The 25506-nt window shown below is 51.3% G+C and overlaps 14 protein-coding genes across 14 annotated transcripts; 7 read left to right on the top strand and 7 right to left on the bottom strand.

The window, feature by feature from the left end:
* Window positions 1–28: 28 nt before the first annotated feature.
* EJ05DRAFT_189070 (NAD(P)-binding protein) lies at window positions 29–1431 on the top strand. Its single transcript, XM_033739666.1, has 4 exons — window positions 29–162; window positions 246–526; window positions 594–989; window positions 1043–1431. Exons 2-4 carry the CDS (start codon window positions 275–277, stop codon window positions 1130–1132), a joined length of 738 nt encoding a protein of 245 aa, XP_033604368.1. The 5' UTR covers window positions 29–162; window positions 246–274; the 3' UTR covers window positions 1133–1431.
* On the bottom strand, window positions 1337–2951 carry EJ05DRAFT_189249 (uncharacterized protein). Its single transcript, XM_033739669.1, has 4 exons — window positions 2684–2951; window positions 1783–2637; window positions 1583–1727; window positions 1337–1513 (listed from the first exon to the last, which is right to left on the bottom strand). The coding sequence occupies exons 1-4, from the start codon at window positions 2775–2777 to the stop codon at window positions 1510–1512; spliced, it is 1098 nt and encodes a 365-aa protein (XP_033604369.1). The 5' UTR covers window positions 2778–2951; the 3' UTR covers window positions 1337–1509.
* Window positions 2952–3348: 397 nt separating this feature from the next.
* EJ05DRAFT_496806 (translation machinery associated TMA7) lies at window positions 3349–3664 on the top strand (the record flags this gene model as incomplete). The annotated part of the gene is made up of 3 exons (XM_033746453.1): window positions 3349–3367; window positions 3423–3515; window positions 3570–3664. 3 exons carry the CDS (start codon window positions 3349–3351, stop codon window positions 3662–3664), a joined length of 207 nt encoding a protein of 68 aa, XP_033604370.1.
* A 235-nt stretch (window positions 3665–3899) lies between these two features.
* EJ05DRAFT_189099 (uncharacterized protein) lies at window positions 3900–5316 on the top strand. The gene is made up of 2 exons (XM_033739667.1): window positions 3900–4138; window positions 4201–5316. The coding sequence occupies exon 2, from the start codon at window positions 4260–4262 to the stop codon at window positions 5073–5075; it is 816 nt and encodes a 271-aa protein (XP_033604371.1). The 5' UTR covers window positions 3900–4138; window positions 4201–4259; the 3' UTR covers window positions 5076–5316.
* A 243-nt stretch (window positions 5317–5559) lies between these two features.
* On the top strand, window positions 5560–6436 carry EJ05DRAFT_472872 (ankyrin). The gene is made up of 2 exons (XM_033743270.1): window positions 5560–5847; window positions 5923–6436. The coding sequence occupies exons 1-2, from the start codon at window positions 5772–5774 to the stop codon at window positions 6300–6302; spliced, it is 456 nt and encodes a 151-aa protein (XP_033604372.1). The 5' UTR covers window positions 5560–5771; the 3' UTR covers window positions 6303–6436.
* A 939-nt stretch (window positions 6437–7375) lies between these two features.
* EJ05DRAFT_189050 (uncharacterized protein) lies at window positions 7376–9187 on the bottom strand. The gene has a single exon (XM_033739665.1). The coding sequence runs from the start codon at window positions 9011–9013 to the stop codon at window positions 7682–7684; it is 1332 nt and encodes a 443-aa protein (XP_033604373.1). The 5' UTR covers window positions 9014–9187; the 3' UTR covers window positions 7376–7681.
* A 1282-nt stretch (window positions 9188–10469) lies between these two features.
* Window positions 10470–11751, bottom strand: EJ05DRAFT_482733 (histone acetyltransferase GCN5; the record flags this gene model as incomplete). The annotated part of the gene is made up of 2 exons (XM_033745194.1): window positions 10470–11528; window positions 11584–11751. 2 exons carry the CDS (start codon window positions 11749–11751, stop codon window positions 10470–10472), a joined length of 1227 nt encoding a protein of 408 aa, XP_033604374.1.
* A 583-nt stretch (window positions 11752–12334) lies between these two features.
* On the bottom strand, window positions 12335–14494 carry EJ05DRAFT_507536 (uncharacterized protein). The gene is made up of 2 exons (XM_033747930.1): window positions 14237–14494; window positions 12335–14186 (listed from the first exon to the last, which is right to left on the bottom strand). The coding sequence occupies exons 1-2, from the start codon at window positions 14430–14432 to the stop codon at window positions 12478–12480; spliced, it is 1905 nt and encodes a 634-aa protein (XP_033604375.1). The 5' UTR covers window positions 14433–14494; the 3' UTR covers window positions 12335–12477.
* Window positions 14495–14697: 203 nt separating this feature from the next.
* EJ05DRAFT_535235 (putative oxidoreductase,short chain dehydrogenase) lies at window positions 14698–15966 on the top strand (the record flags this gene model as incomplete). Its single annotated transcript, XM_033749235.1, has 3 exons — window positions 14698–14811; window positions 14861–14992; window positions 15073–15966. 3 exons carry the CDS (start codon window positions 14698–14700, stop codon window positions 15964–15966), a joined length of 1140 nt encoding a protein of 379 aa, XP_033604376.1.
* An 80-nt stretch (window positions 15967–16046) lies between these two features.
* On the bottom strand, window positions 16047–18455 carry EJ05DRAFT_472876 (major facilitator superfamily). The gene is made up of 2 exons (XM_033743271.1): window positions 17249–18455; window positions 16047–17199 (listed from the first exon to the last, which is right to left on the bottom strand). The coding sequence occupies exons 1-2, from the start codon at window positions 18090–18092 to the stop codon at window positions 16250–16252; spliced, it is 1794 nt and encodes a 597-aa protein (XP_033604377.1). The 5' UTR covers window positions 18093–18455; the 3' UTR covers window positions 16047–16249.
* Window positions 18456–19321: 866 nt separating this feature from the next.
* Window positions 19322–20299, bottom strand: EJ05DRAFT_434276 (Aldo/keto reductase; the record flags this gene model as incomplete). Its single annotated transcript, XM_033741647.1, has 2 exons — window positions 19322–19820; window positions 19896–20299. The coding sequence occupies 2 exons, from the start codon at window positions 20297–20299 to the stop codon at window positions 19322–19324; spliced, it is 903 nt and encodes a 300-aa protein (XP_033604378.1).
* A 554-nt stretch (window positions 20300–20853) lies between these two features.
* On the top strand, window positions 20854–21684 carry EJ05DRAFT_496815 (uncharacterized protein; the record flags this gene model as incomplete). Its single annotated transcript, XM_033746454.1, has 3 exons — window positions 20854–21023; window positions 21072–21114; window positions 21169–21684. The coding sequence occupies 3 exons, from the start codon at window positions 20854–20856 to the stop codon at window positions 21682–21684; spliced, it is 729 nt and encodes a 242-aa protein (XP_033604379.1).
* Window positions 21685–22390: 706 nt separating this feature from the next.
* On the top strand, window positions 22391–24206 carry EJ05DRAFT_482739 (uncharacterized protein; the record flags this gene model as incomplete). Its single annotated transcript, XM_033745195.1, has 2 exons — window positions 22391–22453; window positions 22509–24206. The coding sequence occupies 2 exons, from the start codon at window positions 22391–22393 to the stop codon at window positions 24204–24206; spliced, it is 1761 nt and encodes a 586-aa protein (XP_033604380.1).
* A 118-nt stretch (window positions 24207–24324) lies between these two features.
* EJ05DRAFT_522176 (uncharacterized protein) lies at window positions 24325–25248 on the bottom strand (the record flags this gene model as incomplete). Its single annotated transcript, XM_033748778.1, has 1 exon — window positions 24325–25248. The coding sequence occupies one exon, from the start codon at window positions 25246–25248 to the stop codon at window positions 24541–24543; it is 708 nt and encodes a 235-aa protein (XP_033604381.1). The 3' UTR covers window positions 24325–24540.
* Window positions 25249–25506: the final 258 nt, after the last annotated feature.

Genomic DNA, 25506 nt, shown 5'->3' on the forward strand with positions numbered 1-25506 from the left:
CACTATATATAATCAATCATCCAACAATCGGCTAATCCGGATGACGCAACCGTTCCCTGCAGCAATCGACAGCCTTTCGGCTCCGCATTTCTAAACATCCAACGACATGTTGACAAATCATTAACCTATGACCAAGGTATATTAATCAATACATGAACATATGTAAATAATTCAATTTCATGTCACCCATCTTTCTCTTATCTTTAAATCGAGTCCATCAAATAGCATCTTACAATCCCATCCAGAAAACACAATCCCATTCTTCAAAACCACAATGGCATCCAAGCTCATCGCCATTGTCGCCGGTGTTGGTCCCGGCACTGGTGCTGCAGTTGCAAAGAAATTCGCAGCATCATACCCTGTCGTCCTCCTCGCTCGTAATCCCGACAGCTATGAGCCTCTCGCAAAAGAGATCAACGGCGGCGGCGGCAAGGCCATCGGTATCAGCACTGACATCTCCAACTCACAAAGTGTGAAGGATGCATTTGCCAAGATCGAGCAAGAATTCGGCAAGGACGTGGCTGCTGCCGTACGCCCAAGTCCCACCTTGATTGCTGGCGTTAGGATCCACCATAACTGACGTGTTATTCTAGGCCGCCATCTTCAACGCCAGTGGCCGTTTTCAACGCAAGCCATTCCTCGAGCTCACCGAGGAAGACTTCAACGTCGGGCTAGATGTTAGCGCGAAAGGAGCATTCTTATTCTCCCAAGCCACGCTGCCACTCTTGCAGAAGGGCAAAGCTAGCTCGCAGCACCCACCAAGTCTGATCTTCACAGGCGCAACGGCGTCCGTAAAGGGGTCGGCGCAGATGTCTTCGTTTGCCACGGGGAAGTTCGCTCTGCGAGCGCTGACGCAGAGTCTCGCGCGCGAGTTTGGACCGCAGGGGATTCATGTTAGCCACGCGATTATTGATGGGGTGATTGACATTCCACGGACAAAGGAGTGGATGAAGGACGCTGGGCCCGAGGCCAAAATCTCGGCTGATGGGGTGAGTATTCCTGTTTCTCCGTTGTTCAGTCTAGATATCCTAACATGGCATAGATTGCGGATGCGTACTGGCACTTGCACACGCAACCGAGGACGACCTTCACTTGGGAGATCGACATTAGACCAGCTGTTGAGAAGTGGTAAGTTTGAACATATAGTTGATCATCGGAAGTAGTCACGATTGTATGTAGTAGAGGCTTTGCATATAATCGAGCCTACATTTCTCTTCAGGCTTTTACGCCGTGATAATAGGAACTGGAAGGCTAGATGTTCAACAATCATCCACGTACAAAACAAATGCAAAGTGTAGTATGGGCACACAGGTTCCACTCCTAATCTGAAGCAATGATAACTGAGTAGTTCGGCTTATAGGTAATAGGAATATGAGCATAGAGATGGCCTCCATGAAGCCATACATACACAAGGTTTGCCAAACTCCCGGAGAATGGTCAAGTCTAAGCTCCACATGCGGGCTTCTAGTACAGTGTTTGCTGCCAATCGAATGCGTGGTCTTGAAGAGGCTACCTGATGCATAGTGAGTCCGAATGAACGACCTGCACGTACCCGGACCCGACCTGTAAACATGCTTCTTACCATGCTCGGTTCGCTCGATCCGGATCAGATCCTTCCCTTCTGTGTGGCGTAGTACGACCCTCAGATGTAGCAACTTGCTGTGTTTCCTGAGCTGGCGTCGGATGACGAGGTGTTCCTCTCCAGCGTCTCATCAACCTCTCTTTGACTTCAAGTCAATGTTAGTAAACGCGAAGTAGTGAGAGATCTATCAAGAACCTTACGTGTCATATCATCTTTCCATTTTTTGCCGAAGCAGACATGCAGACCAATTGCTAAGATAGCGACAGCCCAGGCTCCAAGCATTGCAACCCAAATAGCCCATGCTGCAATCTGAAATTTCTTACCTGCATCACGGCAGGTCCGCCAACAGTCATTCTCATTGTTACAGGCCTTGCTGTAATTGCTATAAATCCAGCCTGCTGGATCTGTGTGATTGAATCCCTCTACACCCGTGCAATTCTTGGTTTCTGGTTGTTCCGTACATTCGACTCTGGTGTCCATATCCGTACATGTCAGTAGGGGTCCTAGTGATTTGTCTTTGTACCGTTCATCGAATACTCGATCTGAAAGGCCCCAGTGGTCAGTAGTAACGGTCAAAGCTGTCGAATAGTTGTCGCCCTTCATGTAGCTTTCTGTGGCGCTCTCAAGCTGACAGAAAGTTTCAATGGTTATCCGGGAAGTATATTGGGCCATACAATTTTCTATGAGGCAGCGCAGAGGCTTTGGCGTAGCTGACCCTCTACCTTTACAACCAGTGGCTGACTTCCAGCAGTTCACACCCCACATGGTAGTGTCACACTTATTTGGGCTTGAAGGTGTAGGTGTTGCTGTGGGTGCGTCAACGGTCGTGCTAGAAGACGTGGCTGAGGTCGCGAAGGCAAGATCATTAGGAAAGGACCCTGGTCTAACTCTTCTTTGGGATCGCAAGTTTTGCGAGTGACAGCTGGTATCGTCTCTGCAAAGTGGGACGGTGTTCGTAGGATCGTGTTTGGTAGTAAGTGTAGCGTGTATATTGGCAGGCCTAGGGGCGAAGCGAACTTGCGCTAGGTTATGAAAGTTGTTCGCTTCATTGCTTTCTGTGCAGCATTGGTATCGTAGTCGAGAGATCGGCTTTCTACTTACGCTCTCGCTGGAACTCGTTCCCATAATGAAAACCAAGTCCAAGCACTTCGTAACTGAAAGATAGGAGTGTGAGACTGGTGAGTCCAAACCTCATAGTTCTTTACCGGAGATGAATGAAAGTGTTATGAATGAGGCTGGATGCAGCAGAGAGCGAAAGTAAGATTTTATTTTTGTGTCGATGAAGAGCGTATCCAAGAGAAGTCTGCCCCAAAAAGGGCATGAAGCGAAAGATAAGCATCGCAGTCTAATACAAGCAAGGTCGTTCCGACCGGTACCATCCTCGTCAAAACAGAAGGAGCATGCTGCATCTGTAGACTAATGTGTCGGCTCGTCTGGGACGTCCTTGATCTACAGACTGATCTGAAGAAAGTATGATACTCACCCAGCTCCAATACTAATCAGAAAATGCACATGCGCGCGTCTCAGCCAGATCCCGTGCAAAATGTGTTCAACGCGTGAGAGAAAGACGACGGATAAAATGTTGGAATGGCATGAGCGTGAGGCTTGGCATGGTGTTTGGTGGGGGTTTCCAGTAAAGGTTCAGCCTACTACCTGGCTGGAGCCACCTAGGAAGTCTTTGCCTCTCGTGCCGTCGCGCGCTTTCGACTTCTCAACCCCCTCCTCTTTACGAAGTTTCATCGCCATTTACACACAAAGTCGCCAACATGCCTTCAGGAGCAGGAAGTACGTAAATTCGTACTAGTCGTACACCAAAGTCACCCACTAACGCGCCTCGCAGCTGGTACCAATCCCATCCACAATAAGCAGAAGAAAAAGGTTGCGAAGGAGTTGGACGAAGATGAGATAGCATTCAAGGCAAAGCAACAAGCTGGTCGGTCATGAATTACGTCCCATTATAGACATACTTGCTCACATGTGGATACAGATAAGAAGGCGCGCGAAGAGATGGCGAAGAAAGCGGGAGGGAAAGGGCCTTTAAACAGCGGTAACCAGGGTATCAAGAAGTCTGGAAAGAAATAGGTGCTTTCGTACTCGATATTGAAGCAGGACTGCGGTCAGAGACGAGCACATTGCTAGCATCTAATATAGAACCCTTGAAATTCTGCAGTAGTATTCGAGGAAATACACTTGGTACTATTGCACCACACGATAGCGCTCAGGTAGAACGATTCCACCCTTGCAAAGTCGAGGGAGTTTGTGGTCTTTTGGAAAAACCATAAATACAATCACGCAAATGCTTCGACTCATATTCTTTCTATCACTACAGCAGACAGATGCGATCATGGGTCTACCAAGTAAGGCTGTTATCGATTGTGGCTGATGATCCACATGAAGCGGTTGCCCCAGAGAACTCCACTTTGTTGTGTGTGGCTCGCTAGTTAGCTCATCACCCTTCCGGTTTCCATTCCTGGCAGTTCTAAACCACAAAACCTCTTCGCAAACTTGTGCGCTTTCTCTCTGATACGTCATCATCTGTATTTACATATACACACCGTAAGCTGCGAACCAAACTCTACCATTACGTTGTCCCCTACTAAGCGAAAACCCGTAGCAAGTCTTAGTGTGCCATCGGTTCCGCTCCGCCAGCAGGCGTTCGTACCCCCATATCACAAGCATGCGGAATGCAGTAATATCTGGGACTTTTCTGCTATCTGTCCTGGCAGCAGCAAACACCGACGAAGTCTACGCACCCTTCGACGAGCCAACCTTCGCCATTCTCGAAGATGTATCGGCAGACACCCACGATATCTCCCCAATGCGCGAGCTGCTAAGACGACAGAATGGATGCGATAGTGGATACACAAATTGTGGTAACCTAGGAGCAGCAGGTGCATGCTGCCGTCCAAACCAAGTCTGCTCAGCAGATTCACAAGGCCATGTAGGCTGTTGTCCTATCGGCGCAGCATGCACAGGCTCACTTGGGGGCTCAGCACCGACTGCAGGTTCCTCGTCGCCTACATTTATCTTCCCCTCAGGTACAGCTGCAACCACTACACAAGGCTTTTCAGTGGGTGATCCAACCGGGGTTAGCGACGCGCCTTATAGTTACTCGACGGTGTCCAATCAATATTATCCGATACTCTATATACCCACAACTTACACCAACGCAGCCGCGTGCTCTTCGGCGTACTCGAGTCTTCAAACCGCTGTGGCGTCTTGTACAGCTGCTCTAGCAGGAGGAGCAAACGGTGTAACGATAAATGCTCCTAACGGCGGGATTACTGTCGCCCCTATCACGGCGAGTCTGGATCTTCCTCAGGCGAGCTCGGTATGTTCGAGCTTGAGCTCAAGAGCAGGATTCGGTCTTGTGGTCGAAGCGTGCGGGAACTTTGGCAATGGTGGATCGGGAGCTGCGGGCAAGAACTGCAAAGGGTCTATATACGGCATTGGAGCAGGTCTCGCTGTGGGTGTTGCAGGCCAGATGCTATGAAGCTATTTTTTGAGATTGCGTAAACATGCAGCAATTCTATTATAGCAGGATGCTATATTTGTCTCTTTGAATGTGAGACCCTGAACGGTCGAATATCGAGCTTTAGCGACTGCGGGGTTAAAGTAATTTAGTGTGTACTTCTACCTTAAGGTTGGGATGTAAGATCATGAGATTTCCACACTACAGCTCACACATTACTCAAATTTCCTTGCAACGTCTTCTCTAGCTGCACCTATTGAATGCCGCAATGCAGTCCGGTAATCAGTCCAAATATGCCATTCACGAAGCTGCCCGCGAGGGTCGAAGTAAGTATTTGCGGCGAAACCGGACACCCCCGAGAACACCATCCATCCACTGACATCCCAAACAGCAGCCGAAGTCGAATCTCTTCTAAATGTACGTACGATGACCACTAAAACCAACAGCCCCACCGCCACCAGCTCAAACTCACATCCTGTCCAGGCAAACCCAAAACTCGCCTCGCGCCGCGACGAAGATGATCGCCTCCCCCTCCACTGGGCCGTGTCCTACAACCGCACGCCGATAATCACACTATTAATGGACAGCCCAGGCTTCGACGTCGACGCAAAAGTAAAGACCACCCAACAGCCGTCATGCTCGCTCTCCTGCCTCCTCACATAGACAGGAGCTCACTGACCGGTGACGCAGGACGGCTCCGGCTGGACGGCACTCATGATGGCATCCAGCGTGAAAGACGGCGAGGACATGGTCGCCGTCCTGCTCGCCAAAGGCGCAGACGTGAATCTGAAGAGTAACGTTCACACATGCACGCTGCACGCACGTCGTGTGCGCGTGACAAGGTAACAGTACTGACATGTCCTTGCAGACAACAACGGTCAGACTGCCCTGCATTTTACCGCCTCGAAGACCAATCTCGATATTGCACGCACACTCGTTGCTGCTGGCGCAACTGCTCGTGTCAAGGACAAGCGCCAGCAGCTCCCCCTTCATCGTGCCGCGGCCGTCGGGTCTGTGCCTATGCTCAAGCTCCTGCTTGAGAACAAGAGTCCTGTCAATGCGACAGATATAGACGGGATGACGGCTCTGCACCATGCGGTGTCCGAAGGGCATGGCGACGCGGCGTTGTTGCTGATGAAGGAGGGCGCGGAGACGGATAAGAGGACTGGTGACGGGGTGCTGGCGATTGATCTTGCGCCAGATGCAAAGGTTTGTACTGCGAAAGGAGGGTCCAAGGGAATTGGCTGACAACATATACAGATCCGTAATTTCATCCTGAGCAGCGCCGAGCGCGAGGGCATTGATATAACAGAGTCGTAGCTAATCTATACTGCGCGCTACATATGCAAAACGTAGTCCAAGCGCATTCTGTATGCTCGCTCGCTCGCTCAAAACGCAGTCGCGTTAAGCAAGATCCAACAAGACCCGAGACGCCGAAATTTCCAGCTAAGACATGGTCCGCTCAACCAAGTCCCTATAAATATTCTTCAGGTCCTGGACATCATTCGTCAACTCATCCACACGCTCGCTCTTCTCACCCAGCATCTCTAGCGTCGTCTGGTACCGTGCATCTACCTGCTTGACCTCTTCCTCGAGCCGTGCTACACGCTCGTCTGCGGCGCGCTTCTCCTCAACTTCGCGCATGAGTGCGACGACTTCATTTCGCGCCTCGTCGCGTTGTGCAAGCATTCGTGCCATTTCTTCTTTTGTGGCCGCCTTTTCGCTCTCGAGTCTGCGCACCGCAGCACTCATGCGCTCCACGAGTTGGACTGAGGGACCGGCGCCGGCGGTGCTGGCGGATATGACATCGTTGATGGTCGGACGCGGCGAGGAGATGGTGTCGAAATCCTCGTCCATTATGGGGTGGATCGAGGGTGCATGGTTCAAGCCACCGTTCATGTTGGAGAGCGAGGGCGTGGAGTCTTGGCGCTTGGGTGTCGTTTCAGGGGTTCGCACAGGCATACTAGGACTGCGGCGACTTTCTGGTCTTGTTCCCACGGTTCGTCGATTGTGAAGACCACCACTGAGACCGAAACCTGGGAAGTCGGCGTTGGATTGCTTGCGCATGTAGGACGATGCCGGGGCGCCGGGAGATTCAGCGCGGAGGAACGATGCATCGGTCGGGGTGTGATTCATCATCTCGGACTTCCACTTTGCCTTTTCCATGTCTAGTCTCTGAGTGAGCTCTGCGTCCCATACTTTTTTCTGGCGATCAAAGTCGGACTTCGTATCCTGTAGCTCTGCCTCGATCTCAGCCGATTTGCTTTCGAAGCGCTGGGCAGCTTTGCGATGCTCGTGGACATCTTGCTCTAGCGTCCTCGCTCGCTCGTTCACGGACTCAAGCTCGTCTTCTAGTTTGCGAGCTTTCGCGTTGACATCGCGAGCTTTCCGGCGAATATCGTTTTCCCGCTTCGACACATCGTCCCGCTCCTTCTCGAGGGCTGCGACCCGCGAGGTGAGGGTACTTTCAATGCCTTGCCAGTTTTCGCTCGCTAGAGCGTACTGGGTTTGAAGCGTTTCGATTTGACGGAGGAGTTTGGTCTGAGAGTCGCCGGTGGAGGAGACTTCTTCTGTGCGAGAGCGCAGAACTTCAAGCTTGGTTTCAAGATTCTGTCAAAGAATATTAGTTAGGCAACAAATACGTTCTGACACGGATAGCTCACCGAGATTTCGCTTTTGAGCTCCATCTCTACGACCTTTGACCTCTCCGACTGCCGTGCGGCCTCCTCCTTGACATCTTGGACCTCTGTCTTCGCCCGATCCTCTGCAAGCTTCTTCTCAATCTTGATGTCTTCCAGCTCCTCATTGAGTTTCGCCACAGTGCGTCGTTCGGCCTCCAGAGCTCCAGATTGGGCCTTTTTCTCTGCCTGCTCTGCCCGAGTCACGCTGTCAGCTAGTTGCTTCCGCAATTCTGTAATAGTAATCGACGCGCTCTCTTTCTCTCGCTTTATTTCCTCAACATCTTTCTCTATGCGCGCTACGATCTTCAACTTCTCCTGAGATAGTTTTTCGGCAGCTTCTGCGCGTCTCGTTCGTTCGCGCTCTTCCACAGTGATTTCTTCTGCCTTGGTGACTCGCCGCTTGAGGTCCGCAATCTCTATGTCCTGCTCTCCAATTTTTACTCGTAGCTTTTTGATCAGACCGGATTGCTGCAACTCCTTTTTCGACAATTTCTCGCCCTCTTTCAGCAGCCCAGCAATCTGATTGTCCTTCTCCGCTAGTTTCTTCTCTGGTGATGAAGCAGGCGCAGCTTCCGCTGAGGCTTTCGAGGTCGCTGATAGTTGGTCGGATAGGTAATTAAGCTTGGATTGAAGAGCATCAATGCGCTCCAAGTGAGAAGTGATCTCAGCCTGGTGCTCTTCAAGAGTCTGTGTATGAGCCCTCTGGAGCATGGTCAGCTCGCTATCAAGGGTGGTGGGCGATTTAGGTCGCGGTTGTGAAGCCACTTGCGCATCCTCTGCAGGGAGGTTTATTGCAGGCACATTTGGGTTCGCCTCCTCTACGGCGATTGGCGCAACCGAAGCTGAATCCTGAGATATTTGAGGGAGGTCTTCGGGATCATTGATAGTAGTAATCGTTGCGCTTGGTTGTATATCTGCTGCCTTTGGCGTATCTTCATTGATGCTCGCGACTTCCTCGATCTTGGACTTCTCTTCCACTATTTCTTCAGTTTTCTCCTCATCCTTGGTATCCGGTTCAGAGGATGTTGGTATGTTGTCAGAGTTCACCTGATTAAGCGCCTTGATGATTTCAGAGGTCCTCGAGTCTATACTCGACCGTGTTGTGTCTGCTATAACCGGACTGGCCGTTCGTTGTATTTCCACAGAGGGTCTGCTCGCACTCGGCGATCGACCTTGAGTGGCCCTCTCAAGCTTCTCTTGTAATCTACTCTTCTGCACAGCCGCGGCTGATCTACTCTGCGAACCGGCCCTCGACATGCCTTCAGCCCAGGTCAGCATGCTGAAACACCTTCAGATACGATGTATTGGCGACAAACCTTGCTCTGGCTTTGGCTGTTCAGCTACAGCTGCTTTCGCAGCCTTTGCCTGTTTAGCCTCCAATTCAAGCTGTCTGGTCTTCGCCGAAGCTCCATCTTCTTCGCCTAGTACTTTATCTAGGCGGTTCTCCAGCCCGCTGACCGCAGCGGTCGCCCACGAGGACCATTTGCTCATCCTCAACTACGTGGATGCAAACGCAATAGGTGGCCAGATGTCGTACTACAGTTGTGCAGGCGACAGGCTGCAATTGCTATGCATGACGTTCTAGAAGCTCTACAGCAGTAGGGTACCGGGAAACGAGCAAAGTCGATGGGATGCAGGAGATGCGGTGGACTGGAAATCGGCGCGCACAGAACGAGTGGATGGCTCCGTGAGCAAGCTGGAGCACAAGGCGCGGCGGATGGTGACAGGCGGTTGTGTATATGTGTTCCGTTGTCTGAGAGTGGTGTTACGCGGCGAGGATTGAATGAGCAGTTGTAACCTGGTCAGCCTGTTTCAGCGCTAGCGTCGGTTCTCTTGCGACGGCATGTGGGGCCAGTGAGTGACCAGCTCTCTAAGGTTCTATCAAAAACGTCCCAGCCTGTTGCTACGCTTCTGTGCACACTATGAAATTAAGCAGGTAATCGGGCTTTCACAATGGACCAGTGTAGCTTTTATATTTCCGCATAGCGTCAGGCGCAAGTTTGACCGTGCCACAATGCAGCATAGGTATGGCGCTTATGAAGTCGATGAGTACTATTTTCGGACCACACTGCGCCAATTTGCTATGCTGTTATTGGAGAACCTGTAAGGAACAGTGTGGAGATGTTTCTTAGTTCTAGCACTATGCTTGGAGTCTGTTTCTAGATTCCCCAATCTTGTCTTCTAAAGGTGCCGTTTATGCATACAGACTGCGACAACGTGCTCACCTTCAACACCACATTTCTCTCGTCTTTTCAATCCAAGTAACAGCACAAACAGGGAATCGGTCAAGTGTCCCAGAGAGCCGGAATACAAGGCCCCAGAATACACACCCACCCAATCTGATATCACAAGCGTCTGTACATTCGCGCAATGTCATTTACGATATCCCCAGCATTGCGCTTCCCACTTCTGAGCTGGAAGCCCGAATCTGTACTGAGAGAAGCTCGCTCAATTAGTGTCGTCGTTAGAGCTTGATCTTATCACAAGTCTATTATACTACCTGAAGCCATATGTCATTTTTGGAGATGTCTGGACAGATTCACTCGGTCGATATAATTGATAGACCGGAGTAAAGCCATGAATCATGGGTTCACTAGCAATTCAGATTGATAGAAGACAAGAACCTATGCAAAGAAGTCAATGTTTACCTTTTGACGCCCCGTTTGCTCTCTCCAAATTACAGACGCCCCATCCCTCCGACCGTATGAACTCCTCGCTCCATTCAACAAGTCTCTCAATTGTTATTCTCAAGAAGATGACACCACTCTGGAATATCCTTGATGAGCGTCCACATGAACTTCTCCAGCTTCACTGCACACTTCGCGTACACAGTTGTAGCATCATTGTACTCTCGGCAATTCGATAGGACCAACTTCAGATCATCAACGATTTCCTTTGGCGTACTGTAAGAGCCGCTCTCGAGCCTCTCCTCCATGGTAGACAGGTCCATGGGGTGAGCTATGGCAATATAGTAACCAGGAACTTCGTCTTTGTTGACGGGCTGAAGAAAGGGCCATGCTTGCTTATGGTTTGAGATCTCACTTAGGAAGCGTCGGAAGACATTGAAATGAGGTCCGCGACATGGTTCCCGTGCTAGCTCGTCCATCGCTGGGGTCCAGCCAGTGGCTTTGATTGCAGGGATAGAGTAGGGGTCGATCCGAGTAATATTCCCGCTGGCCCATTGCTGAGGCGGCACATAGACAACGTGGCTTTGGCTCAGGATGCGGAGTTTCGCTTGCACAGCTTCTTTCTGTTTCAAAAGCATGCGGCCAGCCTGAAGATAGCGGATTCGGGGGAGCATAGTGCACTGCATGAGAGTTCCCCCATCATAATCCTTGATATATCCCCCCCAAACGGACTTAGGCAGTGTAATGTGCTTTGTAAACCCTTGCTTTCGGAAATAGCCCGTTGCAAGATTGTCAGCATAAGTCAGAAAATGCATGATTGGAGAAGTAGCCCGGACATAGTCTTTTAGGTGAGCCATTATGTGTGCTCCATACCCTTTATCCTGTTGATCCATAGAAACTGCACAGAAAACGATTTCTGCAAATTGGCGAACAGCGAATTCACGAATTGATATTCCGGCAATGACTTCAAGGGGCATTTTGACTATGGCAAGAGATAGATGCGTGCGATCGTAAACAAGACGTGCGATATAATCTTTGGGCATGTTCGGCAGTTGCTTATGAAATAGATTTTTAAGCCCGGTCAAGATGATTGTGCTTTCTCTGGAAGCATCGTTGTGGACCACTCGAAGCTCGATTTCTCCATTTCGTTCTTCTATGACTGCAGGCTGACAATGGATTAGCTAGCTTTTTGCAAAAGTAGTATGTGGTCAGTATGCCTACCTTTTCCGGGAGAGCAACGCCCCACTCGTTTGGGGCGGGTTGACTCTCCGTGTCAGCCAATCTATTGTCTAGGAACTCAACCCTTTTAGGTCCGGGGCTTGGGTGCGACTCTTGGGAGGCCTTGCGCTTCACAAGAGCAGGAGTAGACTGCAAATCAGCGCTATCCATGACCAAAGTCGTAGGTCAGCCCGGAGGTTCAAATCATGAGAGTAGCAGTATGTCGTATGTGCAGTGAGAATGTGGTTTGTTTACAATTTATATTCGTTTCGCCAGTCCAAGGAGCATCGGGCCGCGATTTATCCGCAATTAGGGCCTTGTATTGCACTAGCCACCTGAAGCCCTGCAGGAGCGTGACAGCCACATTGCTTTAATTAGAACTAGAACCCTAGAACTCAATCACCACGATCAAGTTGTAACTGAAGATAATCAACAAATAGCTGTTTCGACAGATCCTTACTCGGTATCAGCATAGCAGTACACTCTACGACGAGGATTGAGGAAAAGATGGGATGTGAGGGCATCCCGTAATATGGTAAGCGTACAGATACGAATAAATCGTAGAAGAGCTGTTGGGTATACATATGGATGCATTGGGAGATGTACTGGTGAGATTATAAAGGTAGAAAAGTGGAAAGGCAGGGGTGTTGGCATATTGGGAAAGGGGAGGCAAGGTTGGAGTGCTGCAGACTTGTAATTGCGGACTTGTTTTGAAGCATATCAGGGGAGAATTCCGGTCGTAAGGAATACTTATGCGGGGATGGATGTAGATGCAGAGACGTCGCGATATGAGCAACGTGATCGCTGCGCTTGAACTAAGAATATGATAGTATTTCAGATGCGTCCAGCGAGAATTCGGAATCGATTGGGTCTCCGACAGTAGATTCGTTCTGGTATCTATAGCTTGACACTCTTCACCAAGCCCTTCTTGATACCAGTCAATTCTCCCTTGTAGCCTCCCCTGCCCTCGCCCCCACTGTACACCGGCTTCATACTCTTCAACTTCTTTTTCTTCTCGTCGTACTTTTTGCGCTTCTTTACACGAGGATTACGGACATCCTTCTTCCGTTTTGGCGTCAGACCCTTATTCTTAGAGATCTGGTAGCTGATTTCACGCCTTCCGTCCGGACCAATGACCTCCTCTTGGATGACCTCGCCTCCCTCGCGAGCAGCCTGTGCGAATGCCTCCGCGCGGTCTTGCTTGTCAAGTTTGCGCTTCTTGGATCGAGCGGCAACCATATCGTAGTATTCGTCGTCATCGCTTTTGTCGTCGCCCCTAATCTCACGAGCTTGCTTGTGGTCCTCTTCGTCGCTTTCGCCTCCGAGATCATCCCCCTTTTGATTTTTTCCCCGTTTGACTGCTTCCGCGTTAAGCCGCTGTTGACGATCGCGAAGGCGCTCACGATGGGGAACATCCATATCTCCACCATAGTCTCGCCTTGACGCATCCCTTTTGTTGGACTTCTGGGTGATTTGGGAGGTGTAAAACTTGAGACTCTTCCGCTTTTTAGCTTTCTCAGCGAGTTCCTCTGCAGTCAGGTCGATCTCATCGCCCAAGTCCGAGTCATCCTCTGCATTTTTCGATGGATTGATCTGTGGCTCGGAGAATTTCTTTGACTTGATTTGCTTCGTTAGTGAAGACAAAGCAGCCAAATCTTCCTCCGTCTTCCGTTTTCTCTCTACTTTTCGAGCCTCAGCCTCAGCCTTGGCCTGTTGTACGGCCTTTTCGGCCTTTGTTTTCTTCTTGGACGTGGCAGCCTTCTTAGCGAGCGTAGTCTTACTTGGTTCTGGCGCTTTCATGGTGACTTCTTTCTCAGAGACTTCATCCACCTCTTCGATGTCAGAAAGCTCAGTGTCCTCGTCATCTTCGGCAAGATCCTTAACTCTGTTCCATATAGTCTGACATTGAATGAGCGTGTGTATAACAGGATGTTCACGAATTTCTTTTGGTGCCTTGGCGGTGATGATATTCTTGTCGTCGCTGAAAGTTGACGTCAACAAGGCGAAATACATCGCGATGGACGACAAGTATGAAGCCAGAGCTTGATATTTGATCATGCGCCTGGACGTATGTGAAGCCACGCCAAGCTTTTGTGCAGCAGCTACGGACACCGACAGACGGTTGTATGTAGGTTGTAGAGCCACGAGCTCCTTTGACAAGGGATCGAATTCGGGATAACGAGTTTTGAGCTCTTTGAGCTGCTCATCGCTGGACATGTCCGTGATTTTCTTTTGTGGGAGGACCTGAGTGACGACACCCTCGTCGTCGTCATCGATGTCCTTTTTGGCGCCGGCGGCCCATTCCTCTTCGTCGAAGCCATAGTCTGCATCGGTCATGCTTTGGAGCTGCTTCTTCTGCATCCTCAGGGCCTCCGCCTCTTCTTCCAATGCTTCTTCCTCTCTCTCGATTTCATCTGCACCATAATAATCATTCTTAGACTGACCCCAGCCCTGCTCGTCCAGGTCGTCTTCTGAATCTGCTTGATCGGCGCCATCTTCCATATCATCATCGTCATCATCCTCTAGTTCATCCTCTTCAGATTCGCCCTCGCTATCGCTGGCTTCGGCATAGTTAAGAGCCTCTTCGTCTAGTTCTAGGAACTCATCTACGTAATGTTAGACGCATCGCACAGAAGCGCCAAAGAGCGAGACAAACCTTTTTCTCTCTGCTTCCGCTGCCTCTTGACTTCCGGCCCTTCGTCCAATAGCACCTTATCCCGATTCAGCAAAAATTCGTCCTCCGAGTCTGCGACATCCTCGTAGGTCCGAATGTTCAGTTTGGAAGGCTTCTCCACCACATCTGTCTCGGGAATTTGCCCAGATGGCTTTCCCGCTTTCCTCTTCTTGCCCATATTTGAATGTGTGGTGTGTGTGTGGTGTAGACCCTTTCGGCAGGGATGCTTGCGGAGAGTTGATCATCACAAAAATTTCGTTTGACGTCGGGCGTCGGCACTTAACATGCGCCACACGCCACAGCCAGGGTCAATTAGCTGGGGTTTATGGTCGCGTATACGCTAACACCTAAGTAACTACTAGCCGTGAATCTTCTTGGCTGACATTAATCTTAAGCAAGTAAGAAATGAACCACAGCTCCCACTCTCCTCTTCCGCACGCTCGATGGCTCTCGGTCTGTCCTGGACATCCGTCCTGCTACTGATTCTTATCATTCTACTCTCAATTGCCATCATGGGCCTCTTCAGCTTCAAGAATCACCTGCCGGTAGAGGGCAGGGTACGTGAGCCCCCCATTGCGCAAAACACCATGCTAACGAGCGTTGTAGACAGTACTCATAACAGGCGCATCGCAGGGCATGGGGAAATCCGCCGCATGCCAGATCTCCTCGCGCGGCGCAAACGTCATCATCGTCGCCCGCGACACCAAGAAGCTCGCCGCCGCCCTCACTGAAATCAAAGTACGCACGATCTAATCCCTACACGCTCATGCTCTCACAAACTCACTCGGCGCAACATGCTGACAAGCCAAACCACTCAGGCCGCAGCAAAGAACCCCACAACCCAACGCTTCCTCTCCATCAGCGCAGACGTCACCCTCGCGTCCGAAAACACCCGCATCCTCGCCGAGTCGACCGCCTGGAACAACGGCTTCCCGCCCGACATCGTATGGCAAATCGCCGGCGCGTCCAAGCCCACGCTGCTCCTAGACTCCTCCCTCGACACCATGCACGCCCAAATGGACCTCAACTACTGGGCCGCCGTATACCTCGCCCGCGAGACCATGACCGCCTGGCTAGCCGCATCCTCCTGTCCACAATCGTCGCAAAGCTCCTCCTCCTCCTCCTCTTCCGCCGCAGAGCCACTGCCCCGACATATCATACTCACGACATCCATCGCCGCCATGCTCGGCGTGGCAGGCTACGCCCCGTACTGCCCGGCCAAAGCCGCTATGCGCTCATTCGCAGACGCCATGCGTTCGGAGCTGAACCTGTACAATGGTGCGCGCCGCCAGGCCGACGCGCACCGCGACCCGGCGTATCCGCCGCCGCCGACGGAGATGCACATCCACCTCGTTGTGCCCGGCACCATTGACTCGCCGGGCCTGCAGCTGGAGAACGAGAGCAAGCACGACATCACGAATATGATTGAGGAAGTGGACCCAGTGCAGCACCCGGATGCCGTGGCTAGAGGCGCGATCCGCGGGCTGGAGGGCGGGCAGTATATTGTCATTCCGCATTGGTTTAATCGCTTCATGGCCGGGAGCAGTTGGCAGGGGAGTCCGCGGAGTAGTATGCTGGTTGATACGGTGCTGGGGCTGGTCACAGGCGTTGCGTGGCTGTTTGTCGGGCCGGATTTGGAAAGGCAGGTGTGGAACTATGGCAAGAGGTGGGGTCTGAAAGGGAGGCCTAAGGGGCACAAAGGTTGGACTTGAATGCGAGATTCGAGACTTGCTTTGTGGTCGGGATAATACAATCGACAAACACTGCACAATATAGACAAAAAGTGTCCGGGCGCCAGGCACTATAACAGGGCCGTGCACTGCATGCTATGCTACATGGATTAAATTTGTGTCATTAAAATTTTACTCGACACATCGCGAGCTATACCGTCTACATCTTACAACTTCCATCTATATACCACGCCTACGCTATCAAACAAATGTGCCCGAACATCGCACGTAAACAGGAAACAGAAAACAGGGTATCTCAACATGCTTAGTCCGATGCGCCAATTGGCTTCGGTGTCGGCGCGTACTTGCTTTTCGTGCGTATCTGGCCGCCCTTGAGATAAAACCACACGGGCACAGGCACCAGTAGCGCTGCCACTATTCCCAGCAGTGTACTCGCCCACTGGATGCCCATACCGTTAAACATGTACATGGCAAACAGCGGGAAGACGCCGCCGAACAGCGAGCGCAGAAATGTATTCGCGGCAATTGCGGACGCGGCGAACATCAGGTATGCGTCGATCAGATAGTTGAGCGCTTGCAGGAAAATGCACAGCAGGCCGAAACCGGTCAGCAGCCCGGAGAGCGTCGGCACGATCCAGTGAATGTCGGCGCGGTAGCCAGTCCAGCCGAACCAGAACAGGCCGATAGAGAAGGCAACGCCGCCGATGATGACTTCTGGGAGTCGCCATTCCGGGATGGGCATGCCACCGTTCGCGGCCAGTTTCTTCTGGTAGCCGGGCTGACGCAGGATGATGAAGAGGCCCGCAAGGAGTTGTCCCGTGATCATACCAAAAAAGGGGAGGCCACCGACGCCGAGGTTGAAGCCGTGCACGCCCTGGAAGACGAGCGGGTACGCAGTCAGAAAAAGGTATAGCAGGCCGTAGATGAAAGCCATGTAAATGGACAGTAATAGCACAATAGGCTCGGTGAACAGCATCTTCATTGGGCGGCTGAAGTTCTTCTCGACGAGCTCGCGGAAGTCGACTTCGATTTCCTCCTGTTTGGCGTGAATGCCCCAATTCTTCGTGCGGCGGCGCAGCTCTTCGGCTTTGGCAACGAGGATAACGGGCGGGTAGGTCTCCTCGAGGAAGATTAGATTGAGCCCAAAGGCCAGAAATCCCATGATGGCGGTGATGTATGCGGTCCAGCGCCAGCCCAGGTAGGACATAGTGATGAAGCCGCCAATAAAGGGCGCCAAGAGAGGACCGGTGAAGACTAAACGGGGGTCAGTGGTGCTGGAGCTGAAATGTAGCAGACAACTTACCGGTCATGGAGAAGACTGTGATGGCGATACCTCTTGTCCGGTTGTCGAACATGTCGGAGAAGACAGCACCGACACAAGTGAGCGGACAAGCACCAAAAAAGCCGGCCCAGAATCTACAAATCAGGATTGTTTGTAGGTCTTTGCCTGTGGCGACACCAATGTTGAATATCGAGAAACCGAACGACGCAACCACCAGCGGAAGTCTACGTCCTTTAAGTTCTGAAAGAGGTGCCCATAGAATGGGACCGGTAGCGAAACCAAGCACGTAGAGTGATACACCCAGCGTGCCAACTTCAGCAGACACGCCATAGATGGTCGCGACAGTCCTCGTAGCAGCGGAAAATATACTTGAACCAAATGCCGCACACAAGGTTGTGAACCCCAACATTGCGGCAATGCCCAGCTTTTTCTTCAGAGGCCAATTCATCGCGTGCAGTGGATCGTCGGCGCCGTCAAACTCAACGACATATTCCTCGCGATCTGGCAGTGGTGGTGGATACGGCTTTCCACCACCGAAATCGGGTAATGGCTTCGTCGACTGCCGCGACTTCAGACTCGCGCCGACAGTGCCGCCATGTTGACTGCGGCCAGTTTGGATACGCGAGAGGGCTGTTGGGTTACGTTCGAGCTCAGGACCATCGTCGCGTTGAGTCTGGACACGCGACATGCCGCCGTGAGTCTCACGACCTTCTTCTTCAGACCCTGAGCTGGAGTCGGTCGAGCTGGTCATGCCCGTGACGGTTCGTACGAGAGCTTCGCGGGCGTCGGGTTGGTGGTGCGGCTGTGTGCTGCCGCGGCGAGCATCTTCCTCAGCCTTTTCAAGATCGCGACTGACAATGTCCATGGCGATTGTGGGCAGGGGTGGAATATCGAAGAGACGGATGACACGAGAGGATCTGACTGGGGAGGAAGAGGTGTGACGCAAGGCGCCGCAAAGGCTCTTATATGGATAAAAATTGGACAGTATTAGTGGATCCGCCTAGGTATTGCTACCTATCTGGGGCGGTAAGCCGTGTCGGGAGATGGTGGCTCGGACGGCGCCGCGGGTTTCGCTTTTGTTGTTTATTCGTCTATAGTGATTATTAGCGTGTTGCGGAGAGTAAAGTAGTCCAGACAATTATTGATCAATGTGCTAAAGGTAACAATTGAGACCAGCACCAGGTAACAGACATGGATTGCAGGAGAACGACGGAGAATAGAGATGGCGAGATGATAGTGATGAAGCACAATGGAAAGTGGCCGTGGGCGATGAAAACGACAGGGATTAACGAGTCGCGATGATGCAAGCCGAGCGTAGCCGGCAGCAAAAAAGTCATCAAGTGGGGTCGCATCTCTAGGGCTAGCGATTTCCTTAATTAAGCTTTTTCACGTGGTGGGGACTGGCATGTTTCGCAGATGCATCGTGCTTGAGCTTCGGTTCAGTGTCAGTGTGCTGATCCACTGCTGCACTGGTCAGCTGTTGTCGCAGCAGTCATGGAGCCGTGTAGTCGCGTCTTCATTGTCTTGTAACAATAACAATAACAACAACAACAGTAAGTGAAGAAGAGAACACGTGACAATATTGATGGCAACTCTAACTCTCAATGACAACAACAAGCACAACTGGAACAACAACAAATTTCTGCACAGTGACGCCACCGCGCACCCTTGGTCAGCAGTGGCGCTCGTGCCTGCCCAATTCGTAAGAAATCTAAGGACTGTGCCTCCTCGGCCTTTCGGCCCCGCTTTCTCTCTCGCTTCGGACGTTTTCTAACTCCTGCAGGGCCTGAACTCCTGATATCTAAGGCATAAACACCGACACCCGCGATGCAACATTCTTAATGATGGGTCCTCTCCTCTATTAAGTTTCTTAGCCCATCGCCGACTCTCCCGACTCTTGCCCGCGTTCCGTTCCGTCTCCGGTCTGACGTCGTTTCGCTCATCACTTATACTATTATTGGACTTTGTACTAATCATTAGTCGTGCTTCATTGATGCCTAATTATTGCATTGTTAGATCAGACCACCTTAGCCTACAACTTATCTCTCAGTATCCGTCGTTGCAGCTGACACTACGCAGCTAGAGTCTACCTCCTCACTCATCCTCTCCCAAAAACACCTTGACCCCTTCTGGGAGCCACGCATCCCCACAGACCTTGAACCTCTCAGGCATCGCACTAATCTTCTCCATCTCCTGCTCACTGAGCTCCCATCCATCAAGCTCAAAGTTCGCCTCGATTCTTTCTTTTGTCACACTCTTCGGAATGACGCTTGTGCCTCGCTGCAAGCCCCACATCAGCAACACCTGCTGCACCGTCTTGCCTTTCTCCTCAGCAATTGCTTTCAAGGTGGCATTCTTGTAGAGTGGCGAGTCAGTGGACCCTAGGCAAGAATACGCCGTAGCATGAATACCCCTCGAGGAGAGGTAGCTAAGAAGCTTGGGCGAGGGGTTATTGGGATGGAGTTCGATCTGATTCACCGCCGGGGTGGTCTTGAAGCCCGGGTCTGCGAAGACTTGCTCGAGATGTGTGATGCTGAAGTTTGATACTCCGATATTGCGTGCTTTGCTTGTGGGGATCTTCTGCATTTCGTTCCTGGGGTTGTTGGTGTCAGTGTGATTTTAACATTCAGTAGTGCCTCGAAACCGCAAGTCTCAGCGGTAGACGTACCAGGTCTTGACGAAGTTCCAGTCTGGCAGGTGCTTCTTCGTGTCATTGGGATCGGTGCTGCTGGGCCAATGCATAAGGTAGAGGTCGACATACTCGACACCTAAAGACTTCAGAGACGAGTCAATCGCTTCTGGCACAATGTGATGCCATGTATTGTTCAACTTGGTCGTTATCCAGATCTCCTCACGGGGCACGCCAGAATCTTTAATTCCTTGTCCCACCTCAGCCTCGTTGCCGTAGGCCAAGGCTGTGTCGATGTGGCGATAGCCCTTTTGCAGAGCGACTTTTACCGCATCACGAACTTCATTGGGTTTCGATTGCCAGGTGCCTAGGCCGACCATGGGCATGGACGCGCCTGTATTGAGCTTGACCGTAGACTTTGTGTGCTGGAGGTTGGACGCCATACTTGAAAATCGACGAAGTGTTCTGGGCAATTGGTTGAGAAAAGTGATGGAGGATAGAGGCATGAAATGGGAGGAAGCAGCGGGTAGTAGGAGGAGGTGGGAGCGGTTGTGGACTTGATAGCTGTACTTGTACCTCCCGTATACTGGTATTGTTTGACTAGGTTTGTACGAATATAGCCTAAATGCTATGCATACATGGTCCTGTATACGTCGCGTCGGTGTAATTAGGTCCGTCTATACTCTTGAACCTATTTGTACACCTCTTTTCATTGGCTTTGAATGGAGCATCATCTCGATCACCACTGCGTTCATGCCTTGGTATGCATAGGCAGCATTATCATGTTAGCTTGCTGAAATCTTCTCTACCCACCAGATTACATGATGGGAAGGTGACAGCGGGTGGGGACACCCGGTTTCCCCACCAAGAAATGCTCTAACCTTCTTTGGTCAAGTTAGATCGCAAGTCCGACGTCCATGATTAACGTACACCAGTCTGTTGACACAATTCTTGTTCATCCTACCTTGACGAAACGAAAAATTCTCCTCCTAAGATAATGTCAAAGTTCGTATCTGGCGGAACTATCGATGAACCTCTTGAGCGCGACGAAGAATGGCGCAAGGCGCATGCTGAAATCGAAGCTGCGCACCTCCGCAGACTGAAAGAGGGCCAACAAGAAGGTGGAAAGTCGCTATATGAGGTTCTCCAAGCGAACAAAGGTGGAAAGTCGCTCTCTATTCGCTGCAACACTGGCTGTCAAGGCTGACATGTTAGGTCTTGGCTGATCTCAGCTGCAAAGCAAGATGCATTTGAAGAGGTATGTTCAGCTTGATCGCTGAAAGATGATGCAATACTAACAGCATACTTCTAGTCAATACGTCTAAAGAACCAGTTCCGATCACTCGATGAAGACGAAGTCGATTTCCTAGATAAGGTCCTCGAATCCACACGCGCGAAAGAAGCCGCCGTACGCAAGGAGACCTCCGAACAGTTAGAATTGTTTCGGCGGCAGCAAGAAGAGATCGAGAAGAACACCAATCTGGTTGAAGAAACGGCAGTCCCCCCATCATCTGAAGAACACTGGGTAGCAGGAAGGAAAAGGAAGAAGGGCAAAGAGTCGGACGGTCTCATCAAAGGGCTAAAGCTCCGAAAGACTTCGTCTGCTGAGCAAGATACCCATAATACTATCAAAAATCTTACCCCTAACGCGCCTCAAAGGACCCTGGGTAATGTCCAAAGCAAGGAAAATGACGTAGCAAGTTCTGGCGCGAAGGTTCTAAGGGACGAAGGGAATGATAAGGCACAAGCCATGTCCAAGTCGCCGACACCAGCACCGCCAAAAGCGAATGGTTTGGGCTTAGCAGATTATTCTTCTGACGAAAATTGAAACTATAGGATGACTTCGCACCTGATACCCTCAGTCGACCCTCAACAAACAGTAATTAACTACAGGCCCTTCTGTTTTATCGCGCTGTGCACGGTTTCCCTGCATGACCTGCACCGGAGACCTATTGATCCGCAGACAGAGAACAGACATCTAGGCGACCTTGGTAGTCAGTGCGATCCGTAGCTCTTCGACTGGCATGCTTATTACCCTTGTCACAGCTTAGGTAGCTATCGATATCACACTGTACAATGTGTATGCTGCGTTGTGTCGGTGAAACATAGTGGCCCATGCTACTTTGTTTTCACCACGTGACTGCGCCAAGACTGAGGCTGATCCTTCGGACTGCGCTAAAATGTGTTGTAGCCAAACATCTGGGTCTGCATTTATCCTGTACACCATCCTCCAGTTCAGTTATCATCTACAGCATCTATTTCAGCACTCGCTTCTAGCTTTCCAATCTGGGTATCATCTTTTTAGACTCTTGTAATTCTTCTATTCTCACTACGAGACAGCTCAGACAGGTAGCTGAACTGTTGAGACCTTCACTTGATCAAGTCTCACTAGCACTGTAGAAGTATTTGCAGAGGGTCGTTACCTATCTGATCAAGCTGCCTGTGAGACGTGATAAAAATAGTCTGTTCACAGCGATCATTGCGCTTTCGCTCCTAAGCCGTTTCAACAGCTTAGGATAGTATGGATGGGACCAATGTCCTCGGATGACATACTGCCGGATTCTTCGACAGGAGATGTAATAGGAGAAACAGACGATGTAAGTGTTTAGGTCCTGTCTCGCGGCCGGAAGTGGTGTCTAAATGGACGTACAGGGATACCTCATTCAACCACGTGCTGGCCACATGACTGCAATTAGGGGTGCTGAAGAGTGTGATATGGAAGATAGCATTCTGACGGATGATGAGGATACCAAAAGTATTCTCACTGAAGCCAGCCACTTGCTTGGCCACAAAGAGACACCGGAAGACTTGCATTTACGCTTCGCTAAGATTTTAGGAAGTGCAGCTGTATCGTCTCTTGGAAGTCAGGCTACAGTCAGTGTTCCCAAGGACTTTTCCATGCGCTATCCAGACGACAATCCGCATGGCTCTTATGCGGTACAACTTGCCACCTATCAACAACTGCTGAAAAATCGACAGCTAAACAGACGGAGAGAGGACTCTAATGCTTCAGCTGCCAAAGGGTCTAGGCGCAGGGGTAAGGCAGTGAGACCTGGCTTTGACCCTGTCCAACTTATCAAGAAAAGTGCCCTGCATTTTACGAAACAGGCAAAATCAAAACTCTCGACCCTTCAAAACCCTATACATCCGATATTCCGCGCGGAAAACTTTCACGCTACGTCAGATGTCCTGTACGAGCAGTTCAAGCCCGCACTACGCTTAGCCTCACTACTGTTGACTGATAGAGCATGTTCGCAATATTTTCATACTCTATGGTTTGGGCGGCGGTTGTTCTGCGAAGCAACCTCACGAGCGCAGCAGACAGAGTCGTTCCGCATCAAAGAGGACGTACCATACACCTCCGAGAACGCTCGCATCTTTCATCGGGTCCTCGCACAGCATTCGGACCATGTACATTTCTACTTCAATAACAATCCGCTCAGCGATAGATCCGCCCAGGCATCCATGACATTCATCAAAGACACCAAAAATCTCCTTCCTCTCCACCACTCTCACAGTTATGAGACTTTTACCAGAGGCAAAATATGTTTGCATGGCGACTTCTATACTGTTGCTAAACGGAACTCTGCTCTTTCCCATCCGGATCCTGCCGCAGTGCTTCGATATCATTTTTGGCTCGCTCTATCTTTGTGTCACGAAGTGGCACACTTCCTGGAATGGGTTCGTCGGTCTTCGATGCCGAGTCACAAGAAGGAAGTGTATTACTACGAGGACGAGTTTAATGAGGCTGGTGAGGCGTGGGAAAAAAAGCTTTTCGGCGGTCGTATAGAGCCCATTAATAGCCGTGCAGACTGTGCTTTTGGGCTTGCCACGGTGGACTGGCCAATGGTGCACATTGACAACGTCGAGGATACAGACGCGAACACTTTCTGGGCACTGCCCATGGAGTTCATCGCCGAGATTCAACAGCAGAAGTTCTGGGATTTATTAGCTGCGAAAGAGAGGCCTGAAAGCGATGCAACAATCTTTCACATTCCCAGAATAGGCACGCGCAGTCAGCATCTCTCAAGCGTCAATATGAAGGTATGGGACGATGAGGCTGCGCCTGACCTGATATCGGACGACTTTGACAACGTCGATACGATACTCAAACGAACCGCCAACGGGCGCATTGTCAAGAGACCACGAGAGAAGAAGCGACTTGGGCTGATGTCGAAGAAACTTACAAAGAGCAGGAAGGATGCGAAGACACGCCCAAGTGACAACATCCCCAATCCGGGGCCGTACAAGCTTAGAAAACCCAGTCAGCGCGGGAAGGTCAAGCTGAAGGAGGCTGCCGCGGTAGCAGCAAGACCGCCGCAGAAGAGAGCAGATGACATGTCTGAATGATTTGATGTCCTATTTACATAGCGTCGTGAGCAGTGGAGAACAATTTAAATATGTTCGGTCTTGTGGAGCGCATACAGTATATACACCAACACGAAGTTTTACCTGGCTATGATAGTGTCTCGAGTCTGTTGCAGTAGCCAAAACGCCCATTCCTCTACATCAAACACCTCGCTTTGCGGCTGTCCAGTAGATGATCTACTGATTTCACTCAGTTTGCAAGCTCTCATTTCCAGTATCTAGCACTGCCTCACTTGATTCAACGGGGTATCCGCGTCGCACGATCGCTCGAGAATAACATCAAAACCAAAGAATCTAACCAACCAACCCATTCCAATCACCTCGAAACCGACAAAACCCTCTTCAACACCGCCAACGGACTCTTCTTTCCCACTCCTTTCCTCAATCCCCCCTTTCCCCCCTCCCTCCTCCTCAACGCCTCCCTCACCATCAACTCCACCATACCCCTAACCACCCCATCCCTATCCTCCCTAGCATCAAAACTCACAAACCCAGCCCCCCACCCCTCCGCCAACCTCCGCCCCGCCTCCTCCGTAACCTCCCACTCCGTCCTCGCCCTCTCCACCCCACCCGCCACAACCGCACACACCACCCCATCCCTCCTCCCCTCCCCCTTCTCCTCCTCCACACACCCATGAATCCCCTCCAACCCATCAAAACTCGCCCGGCTACCCACATCATACACATAAAGCAGCCCGTCCGCGCGCGCCAGCGTCGCCCGCATGCTCGCCCGCACCCCGCCGTCGTGATGCGTCAGCCACTCGCACCGCGGATACGTGAGCGTCACGACGACCTCGCGCTCGGCGATGCTGCGCATGCAGCGTGTGGGCATGTCGCTGTCGTCGACCTTGTCGGCGTGCCAGTCTCTAATGTAGCTGGTTGCTAGGGTGCGTTGGCCGCTGTCGGCGGCGCCGCAGATGGCGATGTGGATTTCGGGGGTTGCGGGGCGCGGGGTGGTGGAGAGGATGTGTTGGTGCGCCTTGGAGGCGAGTTGCCAGTTGCCGCGGAGGGTTTGGGTGCGCATTTTTTTTCTGTGGTCTTATTTTGTTCTGTTTTGGTTTGGGTGTGAGAGATGAGAGGATGGGATGGGAGATGGAGAGATGGGAGTGGGATATGAATGGTTGTGGTAGGTTGGGGGTGAGGTTGGGGTTTTTGGATGCATGCCATCGCGGAGCCATCAATCAGCCATTGCAGATCGGGCGATGAACGGGGCGGATCCGGAATTGGCGAGTCAGGATGTAATGCCATGCCAGTGTCTGTTGTGTGGCACGTTGTTGACGGA

The sequence above is a fragment of the Pseudovirgaria hyperparasitica genome (genome assembly GCF_010093815.1).
Source record: "Pseudovirgaria hyperparasitica strain CBS 121739 unplaced genomic scaffold EJ05scaffold_2, whole genome shotgun sequence".
Classification (NCBI taxonomy): Eukaryota; Fungi; Ascomycota; class Dothideomycetes; order Acrospermales; family Acrospermaceae; genus Pseudovirgaria; species Pseudovirgaria hyperparasitica.